Source organism: Aulonocara sp. 'chitande type north' Nkhata Bay, linkage group LG20 (genome assembly GCF_057382095.1).
Source record: "Aulonocara sp. 'chitande type north' Nkhata Bay isolate Kocher_YH1m ecotype deep benthic linkage group LG20, A_spYH_male_GT1.1, whole genome shotgun sequence".
NCBI classification, from domain to species: Eukaryota; Metazoa; Chordata; class Actinopteri; order Cichliformes; family Cichlidae; genus Aulonocara; species Aulonocara sp. 'chitande type north' Nkhata Bay.
The window spans coordinates 9042546-9060332 of record NC_141363.1 but is presented as its reverse complement, the minus strand read 5'-3'; the positions used below and the strand labels follow the sequence as shown (position 1 = coordinate 9060332).

The 17787-nt window shown below is 41.6% G+C and overlaps 1 protein-coding gene across 2 annotated transcripts in view; it reads left to right on the top strand.

The window, feature by feature from the left end:
* The window catches only part of sema3h (sema domain, immunoglobulin domain (Ig), short basic domain, secreted, (semaphorin) 3H), a 51481-nt gene that overhangs the window by 19601 nt on the left and 14093 nt on the right, over nucleotides 1-17787 (top strand). For both annotated transcript variants that reach the window (XM_086276982.1, XM_086276983.1), the window contains exons 3-9: nucleotides 589-743; nucleotides 4983-5045; nucleotides 5659-5778; nucleotides 7591-7684; nucleotides 8002-8121; nucleotides 8618-8763; nucleotides 9589-9703. In XM_086276982.1, the coding sequence (XP_086133108.1) occupies nucleotides 589-743; nucleotides 4983-5045; nucleotides 5659-5778; nucleotides 7591-7684; nucleotides 8002-8121; nucleotides 8618-8763; nucleotides 9589-9703 (813 nt within the window). The remainder of the gene's footprint in view (nucleotides 1-588; nucleotides 744-4982; nucleotides 5046-5658; nucleotides 5779-7590; nucleotides 7685-8001; nucleotides 8122-8617; nucleotides 8764-9588; nucleotides 9704-17787) is intronic.

Below are 17787 nucleotides of genomic sequence, written 5' to 3'. Positions count from 1 at the left end.
ATTCTCACAGTCTGTTACTTTGAAAACCTGCATTTATTGTTGATTTTTACACAATTGCAACCAAACTGCGAATGGAAAAACCCGCGTATCAAAGTACTGGAAGGTATATTTTATTCGCCCCAGTCACACTGGCCTTTAGATTTGTCAGTGACCATCCAACAACCACCAGTTGGGAGGAAAAAAATTTATATTCCCCAAATGGTTGCAAGTGGTTTCTGGCAGTCGCTAGTGTGAAAATGGTTGCAGAGACAGTGCTGTATGAAATTCTCCTCGAGATTGCTTTGTTTGCTAGCACATTGGTCATCAGCGGTTTACAGACATGTCTGCAAAAACTTAAAAGCTATTTGTCATTTATTAGTAAAACTGTAAAAAGCACGGAGGCTGTTGGACCTTTTCTATGGTGGAAAACACTTCTTCATATACAGTAATGCCTAATGAATAAGACAAAGATTAGATTTTTATTGCAAACAACAGATTTCTTTCAGTTTAATGCCATTTTTGTTCCAGATTCCCTTGAATATTTTTAAAAACTGATAAGAATGGAGACCCTTATTTTGTGTTTTTTCTCTTCTTTTTTCTTCTTCTCAGAGCTGATCCAGAATGGCCGGCTGCTCACGCTACCCCTGATGGCGGGAGACCTGCACTCCCTGCTGCCCGATGAAGACAGGAGACGCCTTTATGTGGCCATGAAAGATGGCCTTCTGTCTACCAGTATGGATGACATAACGCAAAACCCACGCAAGGTTAGAACCGCAGGACGCGAGCACACATTTGCTTACCATTTAAGGAAAGGTAGACTCAAGAGATGTAACACAAAATACACACATAAAACACACAGTCAGATGACAGCAGATGAGATAGCTGATGTGTCAGAGACTTAATAGGGCTAATTGCTGATGGTTTAAGAGGAAAGTCACACCCTTCTAATATCCCCTCTAATCTCTTATCTTTGTCAAATTCCTTACTTGTGCTGCACAAAAGCTCCGCTTTTCTTCCTCTGACCCTGTTTTGTGGTTCTTAGCTGAACAAACAATTCACTTACCATTCATTTCGATTTAGCATGGAGACAGAAACAGTGTTCAAAAAGCAGAAAGAGGCTGTGCCACATTTCCACCTCTATTCAGCTTTCTCCTTGGCAGCCAAGCTGTCCATATTTGATAAAAATGTCTCCACCTTTTGAGCAGAAGGTGATTTTTTTTGGCCTGATCACTTAGTATTATTTAGTTTAGCAATTGGTAAATGGAAAAAGTACAGAAGTTGGGAATGTACACTTAAAGAAGGGGCTACGCTTTAAAAAAAGAAGGGGGGAGAAAACTTTAAAAAAGAAGACACATACAGATAGGACTGTAATGGATTCCATTCAAGCCACAATTATTTTATGCACGTTTCTTACATCCTAACTTCCTCTGCTTTCCACATTTACTGCTCAAAGGCACGATTGCCTCTGTTGGCACCAATACGGAGGTATTATGCTTCAGACGAGAACAGCTAAACTTTAGATGAAAAACGACTGCACGAGGTCAGCCGCACAACATATTTTTGGTTTGCAAAGACTGCACAAGCGCATCTCTAGATTTTATACACTAGTGAGCGGGTCAATATTTGATTTGATTAGCTTTTTCACATATCAGTAAAGTGAAGCTTAGTCAAACGAAGACTCTGCCCAGCACATAAGCAATACACAGGAATGTGGAAGTGCCACAATAATATTCCGACCAACCCAAGACTTGCTGCGAGACGCGGCGCTCCTTCGTGGTGGCTGTTAGATGTGGAAGTTTTGTTACAGTATCTAGTTTCATTCTGCAGCTTTAGCACGGTATCGAGACAGCCAGTCAGGTAGAGTTCAGGGTCACAGCAAGGACACAGAACAGTGCTGGCTTTCTTAACCCTGCCCAGCCGGATCAAATCAATACCCTCATCAGTCAGACGTGCATGCAAGCTGTCAGAGAGCCAAACAGGTAGAAGAGCAGAATAAAAAACAACCAGCGAAACCGACAGACAGCCATCAGTTGCGCTGGCCAGCCACCCACTCAGTCAGGCAGTCAGCCAGCATAAGGATAGATAGTCACAGTCAAATCACAACTCAGCTCTGTGCGGGCTGTTAAGTTACATATTTGTACATCCAGTATTTATAGGCTGTTTGTACCTTTCCAGCCTGTGTGCAGTCCCCCCCCCCCCGGTGTTAAAATCACTCAGTGCCATGTTCTCAACATTTCTGTTTATTTTCTCAGAGCTTCTTATCAATGTTGCCTGAGACAATCTGGATCCTGTTTTTATTTATATTATCTCCTCCCGACTTTACCCACACTTATGCACAGTGGACGTGCGGTTTTTCTGCTATATAAAAATCAGTGTGGCTTAGAGAGACGATCTTATAATTTATTATAACATTTAAATCACATTTTTCTTTGATCGGGGGAAAAAAAAAAAACTCAGGCCATTCTTTCTGTGTGAGTCAACAGCTTGCAGCTGCTGTAACACAAAGGGTCACCAGGGGTTTAAATGTTTGTTTGCGGCTTTTTGTTTGCTTACAGTATTTGTTCTTCTCTCCTTTCATTTTCTCTGTTTTGAATCTTCTCTCGGCTCTGAAAACGACTCCAAAAGTACAGAAATTTAAATTTTTTTCTAGCTTTTTTCCCCCCTTGTTCCTTTTACTTTTTAAAATATGTTCCCTTTTTACAAAAACCCACATTTACATCTTCTGTTTCGTATAAACTGACAACCAGCATGTTTTTCACAGAGGGGTAAAATCCCATTAACCGCAGTCTTTACCTGTTGAGACTCCCTTAGTGGTGGTCCGTGTTCCTGTCAGTGTGTGGTATTCGGAGATAAACGGGGTCTGTGGTCTCTAATCTAATCTGATGGTCTCAGCCCCGCACCAGCCTCTGTGGGAATGACTGCATCGTGGAACAATTAGTGTACATCCAGAAATTGTTTCCTGAAACCACCGCCATTTGTCATTAATCACTTTCTACAATCTCCTGTCACTTCTTCACATCTTCATTCACCCCAAATACAAAAAAGAGAGATAAAAACTACAATCAGTGCACAGATGTGTTTTTTTAATTAATAAAGTGCACTTGTTACAATTTATATACACATTTACTTCCTAATGCAGTGTGAAGTTGAGGTCTTGAATTTACTTCTGACACCTGAACAGCAGTTTGTGTATCACGTACTTAGCGACAAGTGCAGACATTCGCTTACTGTATCGATTACATCTCGGTCTCACCGTTCTGCTCTCCAGGGGAATGACTGTCTCAGGGAAATATTTAGATTAGTCATGTTGAAGCCATTTGACACTAAGGCTCACCTCATTCTCGCTCTCGCACTCTCTCCCTCACTGCACACCATCCCAGCCTCTGTTGTTTCCTCCCTTACTGGCTTTACATGAAAGCATTCTCCATTATAGAGTTTTTATTATACGCTGATTAAGTTTACACTGAAGCAAACAGTGTGGTTTAATGTGATTAAGCTAACAAGTGCAAGACAAACACTTCTCTGATTGCTTTAGTTTGTTAAATGGTGAAGTCATCCCCTTTTTCACGTTACAAATGTACCTTTTCATGTGTGATCATCTTACCTGAACCCAGGATGACCTCACACAACCAAACCTAAACAGACCCAAAGAAAAAAACTTAGCAACCTGAGGGGTTTATTACACCACACTGATTCTCACAGCTTAAACAACAACAACGGGGGAAAAAAAGAGACGTCGACATGTGGATCTCGATTATTCTCTGACTCTTCACAAAAGGCACAGATCTCTCTCATTTGTGCATTACACAGTGTGGAAAGATTTTTTTTTGGAGCAATGTCATTTACTTTCTTCTTGAAGCCCTTATCAAAGAGCTCACATACAAAGTGAAGTAAATACCATATATCTTCCTCTGAGCCAGGGTCTTCAAAATCCATCGTGTGGGCTTTATGGCAGCCCACACGATGCAGGAAAGGAATGCACGACTGTATTTCATTCATCTCCGGTTCATATCATGATATAACAGCAAAGGATGAGACTATGAGAGCTATTCTTCTTTTAGTCATCTTAGCAGACTACAGGTCTGTGAGAAAAATATTGGGGGGGGTGTTTAGGGAACTTCATAAAGGCTTTGCTGATGCTGCTGCACTGATAACGTTCATCTTTGTTTAAGTAAAATCCAACATGGAGTCTTTATGATTGTTATCATAAAAAATGTGGGGCATGGGTCATGAGCTTTTTTGATCTTCAGAAAAAGTCTGAGAACTGCTGCGCTGACACAGGTTAATGTGGCCTAAGTCATTAACTTCCTGAATTGGAACTCGGTCACCGAAAGTTTGATTCCCTGTCTTAGAGCCTGTCGTGTCCAATAAGAACTACTGGTTAAAGAAGAAACTAACTGTGACCACAACAGAGAGGAAATTGTGGAGCCAGAATCCCGTTTGGTTCATCTTGGACCCTTTACAGTGGCTGCTTCAGTTGTTCTGTTGATGCAAGATAACATAATAACATCATGTTATAACTGCACAAATCAAATAATAGCACGATGTTTAGGGTTTAAAGTCAGAATAAATACTGTCAGCCATGTATAATTTTAATCAAGAGTCATTTAGTTATTTAGATGAGTGATAATAGCTGCATTGCAGTGCACATTCACAGTGTGTAGGCATGGCCAGGATTGTATGTCAGTTAGTCATGCTTGTAGTCATGTACTCTGCTCTGGCAGTTTGGCTCATTATCAGAAGTCAGCAATGCTGCCAGTTGGCTTTTTCTTTTCTCCTCCCTAAAGCTGACTGTTATCTGTTTGGAGTTAAGAGGTATGAAAATCATTTCCTTCTTTCTTCTAGATTAGTCATGTTCTGTTGACTATCCCTGCCACGCTCCCTCATAAAGCACCTGCCAATCCCCCGAAGCCCTTTATCGGAAATGTAGAGTGAGCAATAAAAACATTTCTGAAATCTCTTTGTCCCTCTCTTTTTTCTCTCCCCCTCTCTTCTTTCTGTAGCTGTATTGGCCAGCCAGTCCGGACCGCGTCCAAGAATGTCTCATGGCTGGGAAGGATCCAGAGGTAATCAAACGCACACTCGCAGATGCACACGCAAACACGCTAAGATTGGGTAAGTAACCGCGTTACCCTGACTTAAGCAACGCGGGGAAAAGAATTACATTCGGACACATTTGCGTGCAGATATGAATCGGTGTCAAACCACATCAGCCGTTTTCATCCTTTCTCTACTCCCTACTGCCGTTTGATAATACCTTACAAGAACTGTCTAGAGTTATGAAGCAATAAAGCAATACAGTAGGATGATAGATTACCATCAAGGGCAGAACTAAAGCTGAATGTATCTTATTCATTTGGGAACTGTAAACAAACAAGACAGTTTTCATGCAGGCAGGCATATCAAGATTCAGTTGATCCAAGTACTGGCAGACGTCTGGTGGGGCGTGCTGAACAGTCGGTCACATCTGAAGTTTTAGGACTACTTTTTTGCTTCTTGACTTCACAATAAGCTCAAGATGAAAGGTGTGAAAATTTGTCAGTTGAGCCAGAGTTTAATAAGTGCAAGTCATATTGTTTGATATTCAAACAAGTAATAGAAAACAGTTAAGCATCAGTGCAAAATAATGTGTGTCATCCATTATTCCTCACTTTATGGTCCCTGTTTCTCTCTGTCCAGCTGGAGTGTGCGAACTTCCTGCGTGTTCTGCAGCCTTTTAACCAGACTCACCTGTATGTGTGCGGCACCGGGGCCTTCAACCCCCGCTGCGCTTTCATAGCCACCAGCGTCTTCCATCAGGTAATGCTACAGACACAATTACATACACTATACAGGTAATGTATGCTGGTGCAAAATATGTATTTTTATTTTCTTTTGCGACTTTGCTGGATAAAAAAATGGTATCTGTAGAGGCGTCAGCTCTACCAGACTTAAATCTGCTGCTCCTAAAAATAATAAAGCTGAAGAATGGGTTGTGTTTAAAAGACTGCTAGCTTTCTGGTCTGGTAAAAATGAAGCAGACCATCAAAACCCGATATTCGCTGAAGCCCTGCTATCAAATCCCTCTCCTTGAAATCTGAAGAAGCTCCTCTTTTTGTTCCTCACATTTTTCTTTACCTATCACACTAATGCAGAACCATCATGGTCATCACGTGTGCAGTCAACTGTAATTTCCAAACTGTCTGCTGATGTAGTTCCCACATTTATGCCACTTTAGTCACTTATCCTTCTGAAACAGCAGCCACTCGAGCAATTTTTGTGGCTGAAGCCATCTGCCCCCCAACAACAGTTACCTCTTCTTTCAAAGTCACATAGATTACTCTTTCCATTTTGGTCCAAAATCAGAATCAGTTGGGCCATTCTCTGCAATTTTATACAAGCAGCACTTTGATGTTAACTGCAGTGCTGCCCGTGGATGCAGTGTTCAGTCTGCGATATGTCAAATTAACGTTCGTCACTGATGCTCTACTCATTTATCCAGGTTTTGAGGGCTGTCTGCATTAAAAAATAGAAATATATGTATTGGATGCCTTGATTTTCCTACCACCCACCAATATGTCTGTTTTCAGACTTCGAGTTCCAGCCCCCATAAGCATGCCTACGAGCAGCTGAAATATCATGTGGTGTCTGCCCCTATGCCCACATATCCCCCAGGGTTCACCTTGTGATATGTCAAATTTCCTTTCGTCACTGATGCTGCACTGTGTGGGCTACCAGACACCTTAGATATGTTATTTGACATTTGTATGTCAAATGCAATGGATGGTGAATGTAACTGTAGAGGTCAAACCTGCCTGCTGTTGTCGGTGTGTAATTTCTCATCATAATGACACATGTGGGTTATCGTTTTTTCCCAGAAATAGGCTGCCGGTTCTGAAGTTTCTCACTCATCTCACTTAGTTGTGTGTGTGTGTGTGTGTGTGTGTGTGTGTGTGTGTGTGTGTGTGTCAGAGAACAGTTAATCCCATGAAAGACCATGTAAGATCAGAGCAGAGGTTCAGACATGGTTCTTAGAGGTGCCGATGGTGCTGACTGGTTTAACCTTGAGCTTCACACATTTTAAAATCCCTCCACTTAGCCCGATTACCCTCAGTTAGGTGCTCACTGAGTGCATGTGTGGCAGGGTAGTTGGGCTCGCTGAAATGGTGCTACATGCACTGGTACTTTTTATGCATGTGTGTAGGTTTTTTATGTTGCATTGTCTTTGTTTTAGTTCATAATAATAATTCATATTATATTTATTCATTTTGTTTGTTTTGTGTTTTATTCTGCTGTATTTATTATATTGATCTGTGGTTTTATCTTGTAAAGCACTTTGGTCTACTTTGTTGCTTACACGTGCTGTAGAAATAAAACTGACAGTGACATCAGGCGCAACTCGGGGTTCAGTATCCTGCCTGAGGATGCTCTGACACACGGACAGGTGGAGGTCGGGATTAATCCACCTTCTGATTGTTTGACGACTCGCTCTACCACCTGAACCGCCACTATGATGCTTCTGGATGATTTGCTGCATCAGTGGATAAACTACTTGAGATTGCAATATAAATTAGGACAGCTTTGTGATCTGTCTTCTTTCTGTGTGAGTGACGTCTGTGATTTCTTTGACAGTCAGAGCATCAGACTCTCTCCTACGGCCAGACAGAGTGCGGGAAAGGCAAATGTCCCTACGATCCATTCCAGAAAACGGCCTCTGCAGTCGTTGGTAAGTTGACTGTTTCTTTAAACCTCACCTTTAATAAACAGTACACGCACCATCATGCACTTTATTTTCTCTACAACAAAATATAACCGTTAGGTGGAAAGGAATCATCTAAATGTGCATGATTAGGTGTTTTATCAAAGAAAAACTAGATGGAAAATGGGTTTGTGTTTGTAGCAAAAGTGATGCTTTGCTGTTATAAAACTCATCAAACTGTGGAAGTTATATATAATTTCTAGAGGATGTCTAAAACAGGAGAGCCATGACTTGGATGTCTTTCAATGACTACTGATGAGAATACTGTTGTGTATTCTGTGTAGATGGAGAGCTGTATGCCGGCATCACCTCAGACTTCATGAGCCGGGACTCTGCCTTTTTCCGTAGTCTTGGCAACCGTCGTGTCATCCGCACTGAGCAGTACGATTCCACCTGGCTGCAGGGTAAGAGCAGAAAAGCACCACTTCCTTTTTGAAGTCTACCTTTGTGTTGAACAACTCAGAACTGCGTCTGACATTAGAAGTTAGTTGAGAATGTGCTCCTTACGATAACACAATCACTAAAACACAAAATTTTGTCAAATTCTCCGCCAAGAAAACATCACAAGTCACGGTTAACGTGTGCAGCACATTCAGTGTGTGTACTTTGTGAACTGAATTTTCTGAAGTAGACTGAATATCTTTGAGCATCTCTAAAATCATCTCCTGCACACCCGGTTGGTGTTTTATCAGGCTCCTGTGTATCGACGTCTGCTGCTGATAACAAGGCGATATATACTGACTCCCTGCTGTTTGGAAACTCGACTTCTCCCTAATCAGCCCTTTGCTCTTTCTCTATTCCTTGCGCTGCAAATTACATTTGTATCAGTGTAGGACTGTATTACATTTGATTTCTTATAATTTGCCTGTGTGTGTGTGTGTCTGTGGTACTTTCCTCCAGATGCCCAGTTTGTGCGGGTAGCGCCGTTGTCTGAAACTGATAATCCAGAAGATGATAAGGTTTACGTGTTCTTCACCGAGCGCGCTCAGGAGGCGGAAGGTGCTGCTGGGAAGGTGCTCTACTCCAGAGTGGCACGTGTGTGCAAGGTATGCGACATGTTTGTTTGGCATAGATAGGGTTTGTGCAGTTTGGACACTCATCAGAACACGTCTGCATGTAGCTTACATAAACACGTTTACCTCCATGGGATGGTATGTACGTGCTGTTTGGTCAGTGTGTGTGTTAGAGCAGGCAACTGTGTATCTGTGTATCACTGAAATGTATGAGGGACTGTTTATGTTTGTCACAATCACTGCGTCTTCCACTGTTGTGTGTGTTTTCTGTGTGGACATGTTTGCACATTCATGGCTTTGTTAGAATCAGAGAGACTTTATAAAGCCCAGAGGGAAATTGAGTTGTCATAGCAGCAAATATACAATAAACATCAAACACTTGTTTAAAAAGAGTGTAGAAACAGAGATATTGATAGATAAATATTAAGATAAATAGATAAATATAGAGATATAGGTATAAATATCAAAGGAAAAGCATGTGCTCAAATATATGTCATCATGTACAAAAGTGACAGGGTGCGGTGAGGTGTGATTAATTCTGTTCCACATGTGTGATCTGACCCAAGTGGATGAATTAAAGAGCCCGATAGCAGCGGGAAGGAACGACCTCCTGTAACGTCCCTCAGACAGTGAGGTTAAAGGAACCTGTTGCTGAAACTGCTCTTCACATTGTGTGTTATGGAGGGGGTGGGAGTCATTGTCCATAATTGCAAGCAGTCTTGGCAGCGTGGCGAGCTTCATGCCAATGTTACTGTGTGTGCATGAATTTTTTTGCCAGCTTAAATATGCAATGTTTGTATGTTTGCTACTTCTGTAATCATAGCAGATCTAATTCAGTTCTTTGTAATGTTCATGTAGAACGACATCGGAGGCCAGAGGAGTTTAGTTAATAAGTGGAGCACTTTCCAGAAGGCTCGAATGGTCTGTTCAGTCCCAGGACCAGATGGCTTACAGACACATTTCGACCAGCTCCGTGAGTACACACATGAAAGCATCAAAAGGCAAAACGCATCACATTAAAGCTAAAACAAAATCACATCCGACAGGTCTTAACCGCTGGTCGTACAGCTGAAGGTCTGTCCCTGAATGTTTCATAAAAGAGGAATTGAGTTCAGGCACTCAGCCTGTGTGTGTGTGTGTGTGTTTCATGTGAGACACTTAAGGAAACTTAAAAACCACTGCCTCAGTAAATGCCTTCATAGCTCCACTGTTACCACGGTGACCAACAGCCCTGTCGGTCACCTTGGGTTTGTCTTCGTGCCTCAGTCTTGGTTACCACGGCAACATTCGTTGCAATGGGTTTATTCGTTATCGAGGATTTTCACATCAGAGTGCTCCGGTCAGCTCTGAGTGTGGGTGCGTGCAGCAGCAGGTCTGTGAGAGGTGCGAGATGCTGAATTTGTGAACTTGGACGCTGCCGTTGTGAATTTGTCGCTCACAGATGTGCAGATGCACAACTCTGAGTTTCTCTTAAAAAACGGTGGCATTAATGTTAATGGGCAATCAGCAAGCTTTAAAACATCATTAAAAGACACCACCACAGTAACTGGGTTGATTCATCAGAATCAGAATACTTTATTCTCTAAGGAAATTATGTTTAGCTGAGATCGGAGCTACAATATTAGCGATTTAAATATTTTACTACAGAAATCTTTATTTATTCATAGAAGACATCAACATTTCAACATCGATGTAACTGTGCCTCAGTAGAAAGCTTTAGTAAATAACTGCAGTTGATGATACAGCCTGTTAATTCATTGCTACTGCTAGCTCCCCGCACAGTAGGGGATGTAGCAGTAGGTCCGATGCTTGCACCAGGGTATCTCTATCTTTACCATTATAATTTGGTGGTGGAGAGTACAGAAACTATGTAGAGGATGCCTTTTACAAATTAAGCTCCCTATTTTATTTGAGTAGAAACTTAATATTCATGTACTCCTACTTCACCTTTAGTCCTCTGTGGCGGGCGGGTGGGATTATGTTCTTTAAAGTTGCCTCTGCCCATACAGCTCAGAATTAGTCATTTCATATTTTGATTGGAAGTTATGAAAAGGAAAGGGTGGATGGTAGAAAGAGGAAAGCATGGTGAGGTTTTAAAAAAAGGAAGGCGTAGGAGGATGAAGCAAATCGGTTTTGTTTTTACTGCACATTTAGCACACATAAACCTCGCAGTGTGCTGCATAAACAAAGTGAAATTAATTGTTGAATAAATAATATTTTTGAATTTCTGCTGCCAATGAATTACAGAGGCCATGGCTTTGGGTCTTCATTAAATGTCATCTAACACGGGTGTGTCTGCAATAACAGTCCAGATGAAGATCCTTGAGCCACGGACAGATGTTTGGATTCCTGAGGAAACCGAATGAGAGCTAGAACTTGCTTCCTTTATCTAATTTCCACCATCATAAAAGAAGTGGGCTTGTATCGAGTGTGAAACACTCCTCTGCAGAAAACTGGCTCCTCCTTGGCCCTGACTTCAGCCCACAAACCTAATACTCTTGAGACTGCAAGGTTTTTGTGAAAAGTCTGCATTAAAAATTAGAGGCTTGGAGTTTGAAATTCATGGGTGTTCTTGGAAGGGAGAGTTTACCCAAAGAACACTAAATTGCTAATGGAGTTCCTCGAGTGTTTGAAATCTCTAATCAACTGCCAAGACAAACAGTTAACAAAGAAATGTTTTGATCCATGAGTTACGAGCCCGGCGTGCTTTCACTGCACCACCCTGTTTTCGAGCAGATCATCTGAGACTCTCTTTCTTATGAAGCCACTGTGTTTCCTGCTCGGCCCTTAGGGGATTAGGTATTTGTTAGGAAAAGAAAAAAGGTGTAAATCTGAAACACGCAGTTTGACATATGGTAACAGTGGGACAGCGTGAGGTTGGGACTTGTCTCTGCTTAGGTTACTCGTCTCCGCTCTTTGTGTAAACAGAGCACACTTAGAGTAAACTAAGTAACTCACTCAGAGAGTTACCATTTGCGTGAATGTATACAGTACATTAACATATACAGTAAATTTTACACTCCTTCACATAGTCCAACCATTACACAAACACACGCTCAACAATAACAAACACCTGAAAGCACACACACTGTTTTTCAGCTGTTACCACACACACACAAAGACACTCAAGCCTTTGCCTGTCTGTGTATACAAAAGAGTTCAGACTTGTCAAGAGCATAAACATCTCTACCCAGCATGCCTCTGGCCATGTTTTAAACATCTGATAAGGCTGCATACAAATTTGTTTGTGAAAACACTTCAGCAGCACACACACATACAAAACCACGACCTGCATATACAGGAGATTAACCCATCGTGTTAAGAATGCTGCCAATGTTGTGTTTATGCCATGCTCTGCCACATAGAAACACTACAAATCCCATAAACTCGCGACGCTCTGCTGGTCCCTCCAGAGCAGAGGGTGACACCAGGCTGCGTGTGGGTGCTTTTATTTGCATACATTTTTTTTGTTGAACATTTTTTTCATTTTTGCTAATTCTGTAAGGCACAAAAGAAATATATTAACAACAGTCAAACACCCATTAAGTTCAATCCAAATGTATTTATGTGTCTCAAGGTGCTTTATATTGTAAGGTAAAGATGTTGGGAAAGTGGGAAGGAAAAACTCTTTTATTAGGAGGAAACCTTCTGCAGCTCAGAGGGCACGGAGCCGGGACAAAAACACACTGTGGAAGAGAGCCAGAGCTTAATAATAACCAATGATTAAACACAGAGTAGTGTATAAACAATCCATAAAAGTACCATCTTAAGTAACACTATGAGTACTTAACACTGTAAAGGCAATGAATAGATAAATAATAAGCGTTCGCACAATTCCAGATATTCCATTAAAAAAGAGAGACCTGAAAAATGATACTGTAGCATGACAAAGCTAAACCTCTAGTAGCTGTAATATTTTCACTAGCAAATGATCTCAGTCTAGCTCACAAGATAATTCCAGTCCAGTCTGTTTCATCGCTGACCTGTGCAGTGTTGAAACAGATTAGACAAATGGCCGGAGATAGACTTATATACATCTTGATATATATGTATATATAGTATAGATAGAATTTTTCATATTATTCATTGTAACCTGTACCATATTTCCACTGAGTTATGCAGAGTGTAGTTCTTAATTTACTTTATGCCCCATGTCTGTTACAGAGTGTCAAAATCAGCACAGGGAGGAGGTTGGGGTGGATGGATTGGCGGCCACTCTTCATTTACCATTTCCAATGTAAAGCAAATGTTTGCATTTCTGACCACAATCATTCTCTAACCTTGGCGCCTTTATTCTAAACACCATGATGAAGTTCTCCACACCTTTACTGAGAAGGATTTATTTGAACCTGAGCTCTGAACTTTTCCTGATACTACATTTTTGGATCTAAACTTAGCCCAGCTATAGAAAATCAATTTCCTTTTGTGTTCATAGCAGTTCTGTAACACATGTCATGTCACTCAACAGGCAGGGGAATCAGATCAAAGCTGCACGTGTTGCTCTACAAGCTTGTCAAAGCACTTGTTGCAAATTGCTGATTCACCTCTTGTTCCTTTAGCATAGTTTTGTCGGGATTGACTCAGATGTTCTATGAGGGTTTTGAACACCCTCAGAGTTGGCTTTGTTTTGGACAAAGCATTTGGGCTGTAATTGCCACGAGGACTGACTCACAGCACCGGACTGCTTTGGATTTATTGTTCAGTTGTTTTGTGTCTGGAGCTTTAGGGCCTTTTGTTCACTTGTGTAAGTGTTAATGCTGAGCTCTTGTTGTCAACCACGCTAGTGTGAGAAAAACAAAAATCAGACCTCACTTAACCATAATTATTCAAAGAATCAAACAGTCGAGTGGAAGCCGAGTCCCTCACAGGAAAGGACCGTGCAGTGCTGTTTTCCCCGTTGTTGTGGTTGTTGTTGTTGTTGTGGAGGAGAGTCATGCTATGAGGTTTTAGAGCTGGAGACAGGCAACCCTCTGTGGCCGGATTCTGTGTCCTGACACTGGAGCTACTTCGATTTTCTCAGCCATTTTCCTTGTCTATTTTTGTCTGCGTGCGTAAGAGTCAGTGCTTCAGACATAAGGCAGCACCCGTACGCTTCCCACAGACAGGAAAAGTGCAGGGGAGGAAGAGTGTCACTGGGAGAGTTTGTGGATGGTATAAAAGCATGACAGTGACGAGAGACAGAGAAACACATCAGCCAAGTAAGCCTCTTGTTCAAGCTCAAATGTAGATTTCATTATTTTTTAAATCCACATATAATTTAAAATGAGTTTGAGATGATGACGACGATGACCTTCTGAACAGTCAGCTGTTGTAAGCGATCCAAAAAACATCAGTGATGTATGAGAGCCACAACCCAGAAACAGCAAGTATGACATTTCTGGGAGATTGATGTTTTATATATTGGACGTTTTTGAAATGACCTTAACCTTTCTTTGGGTCAGCCGTATCTTCTCCGGGTCTGTTTGACCTCATCAGATGGAGAAAAAGGTCAGAAGATAAACTAGAGGGAAAGATTTGTCTCCCTCCGTATATGAAGTGACGGTTAAGCAGTTGCACATATTGCCAAGCCTTCCCAATCCTTTCAGGTTAATCTGACAAATGTGTTTCCACTATTTAATGCTTAATTGCCTCGTCGACAAACGCCATTTGTTCAAACTGGTTAGGAAAACATGTTTTGTGATGCTGAGGCAGATTTGACTCCCCCGTTGAACCTTACTAATCCATCATCGCTTGACTGCAAACACTTGAAAGGAAGCCCAGTTTATCAGAGGGAGAAAAAAAAGAGGAGATGGATAGAAAGTGAGTGAAAGTGAGGAGCTGGGCTGATGGCCAAAAGAAGTGTAGGAGGAGGGGGATCTAGTAGGACGGGCAGGATGAGGGCAGAGGTTGTAGCACGTGGTGTTGACCAGACATGAGAAGGACAAAGAAAGATGGGCTGAGGGAGATGAAGAGGGATGTGGAAGCTGTCATCAACGGGTTATTACTGCAACACTGTGCAAGAGAAGGTGAAGGAGGGGGAGGGAGCAGGAGAGGGGAATATCTGATTTAAGAGAACATTGGAAATAAATTTGGCTTCTGGGCAGGGCATATGAAGAAAAAAGAGAGGGGATGAAGAAAGGAGTGGTAATCGCAGAAAGAAAAACGTTTTATTTTCTTCTTACGGCCAAACAAAAATGTGGAGAAATGAAAGGAATAGTTACAATTTTAGCATTTCAAAAGGTTAAGACTTCTAAAGTGGAAATTGAAGAAGCATAGGCAGAAATTTACCCTCGCGCATTCAGCTTTTTATTGTTGCCATCACTTCTCTGATCCCTCTTCACATTTTTACTATATTAAGAATGACAAAATAGTTTATTAAAGCATGTGTTGAGTGTAAAGTCCCTGGGTTAGTGTAACAGCCATCGCTATCAAGTTGTCAGGAAGAAAGGAAAAATAAAGTTGATGTAAAGGACTGAGGGAAAGGATAATGGTCAGAGAGAGTTAGAATTGCTGCAGGCCATGCACAAATATATTTTCCCTCTAAGGACCAGGATTGGATGAGTGAGGTGAAGTGAATCTAAAAGGGTGTGAAGGTTGACTGAAGTGAGACAGGGAAATGGGGTTAATGGGGAAGGCTGAAGCAGACTGAAGGTGGAGATGAAAGAGATTAGAGATTTGCACTATATTTGTCTTGTAGTAAACTCAGTGTAATTTACTGGATTTCAAATGTATATTTGTTGGTGTGCAATTCCATCCTGAAGCGAAAAAAAAGAACAAAAACATTGTATGACACAGAGAGTGGTATCAAACGTCCTTTGTTACCACCGATGGAGAGCTGGCATCTTAGTCTGGCCATGGATGGCAAAACTGAGTTAACAGCTGTTGCTAGAGGGTAAAACATGTATCACAGTGAGAAATATGGAGTGTCAGAAGGAATAGGGTCAATAGCCGAGAGGGTTAAGGATCGGATAAGATGGAGGCAGGGCTATTATTGGCAAATTACTGTAAGATGGAGGGACGAGACAAGAGGAGTTGGCAGAAAGGTGACGAGCATAAAGGAGGCACGATCTAGGTGTTGGTATTCGGGGTGGCTGGATGAAAAGGGAGGGAAAGAAGAAACAGTGGAGAAATGAGGAGAATATGGGAGTTTGCCTGAGGGCGCACTGGCCAGACAATTAGGATGAGGGGTAGGAGGAGGAGGAAGAAGACAGGGGCTGGGTCTGCAGGTCTGCGGGCTAGACAAGACTGTCTTCCCTCAGGGGGAAAACAACCTCGTTTTGTTTAGAGAAGAAGACACAAGAACAATCCTCCAGAGAAAATAGGCCAGACAGACAGATGGACGGGGGGGACAGAGGGAAGAAGAGATAGCGGGAGGGAGGGATGGAGACTGGGAGGGACAGCGAAAGTGAGAAACAAAGAGAACGAGATACACCCAGAGGGCTTCTGGGAAGTCCAGGTGGATTTGAGCAGAAAGGAGCACGGGATGAGAAAACTAATAAAAAGATAAAGAGATGGAAAGAAAAAGGAGAGAAGATGATTCAGGAGGAGACAAAAAGAAAACATCTTGGAGTGTAAGATAGTGGTCGAGGCTGAAAGAGTAAAGAAGCTGTGCTTAAAAAAAGATAAGAAGCCATGAATCTGTCGTCTTTAACTGTAGCATGAGCAAGAAACCAAATAAACACTCTTTCTTGCTTCAGCGGTCAAACACTCTCACCTGGTCAGCCCGTCTTGCAGATAGAAGCAGAGTGACCTCATATTTTCTGCACTATATTTGTGATTAATGCATGTCTGAGTGTTGCGTTATCCCTCCTCTATTAAAGATTAATGACATTAGAAGCCACTCCAGTTTACTAAATCAAACATGCGAGGGATGTAGGTGGAACAGCACTGAATCAGTCGAGGTTTAAACTCGTCACGGAGCGATAAGAGTGAAGTTTTGCCAAGCTGAGCCGTAAATAACTAAGACGTCTTGTTCAAAGTGTCTAAGAAAGAAAAATGTTGCGCTGGCTGCGTCTTCTAAATTTGAACTGCATTTTTATGTGGAGCTGCATGTACACTGAGGTGCAAAGAAGAAAGGGAGACTAACTTTCGAGCAGAAGGCAAGTTTTTCCCCTGCAGGGTTTTACCAGAGTTTGTATTAAGTTTACTCAGAACAAAAAAATGCATGTATTTACTTTTACGTGCTGTGTGGCCTCATTTTTACCTGTCTTAAAATACCACAAAGTAAATTGGGATTTTTTTTCCTCAATTGGAAACCTTTGTTCTTTCTTACATTCATAATAGTTGGTGCATTGTTTGGAGATGCAGCTCTGTGGATGCTAGCCAGACCTGCTGTTTTGATCATTTTTGATCCACACTGAAATATGTCAGGTTTTAATTATACAGAGCAGTAACAAATCCTAAATAAGCATATTTCACGGCAGTCAGTTTGTCCTGAAACAGCATGTATACACATGTGTTACTAATGACGTTAATAAAGTTTCTTGCCTGTTTAGGTGAACCGAATTTGTTTACATATTGTATTTCAAAATGGCTTCTGTGAAATCAGTCTATTGCCTTGAAATCTGGTGCAGCCATTCGTACCTTCCCTCTGAACAACTCAGATGAATCTCTAACTTCTTGTCATGCAATCAACAGTCATGTTTCTTTTTCCAGCACTTTTTCACTCAATACCTGCAAAACTAGTTTAGGTATTGTGCTAACAAGTGGATGTTAGCATGTCAAATCTACCTAATCTCACTTGACCCCATGTTAGCATGCTGATGTTAGTAAGTCTTTTATACAGTTACTGGTCTTGGCTTGGAAAAAAATTCTTATTTGGCTTGAAACTGACTCTGAAATACTTCACTTTTTACACTTTTTACGCTCAGTTTGGGCATCGTCTGGCAACCACCGGTCGCTACAGAAAAATGTTGCGAGTGGTTGCTGGAGAAATCGATTGCTAAATCCCCAGTGCACAGGGTTGACTCCCTAGTAACTACGGTTGCTAGGTAAAAATGTATATTCCCGCACCAGTTGGCAAGTTGCTGGGGGATAGTTGTTTGGTGTCGTTTATTAGTGGTTAGAAAAATACTTGCT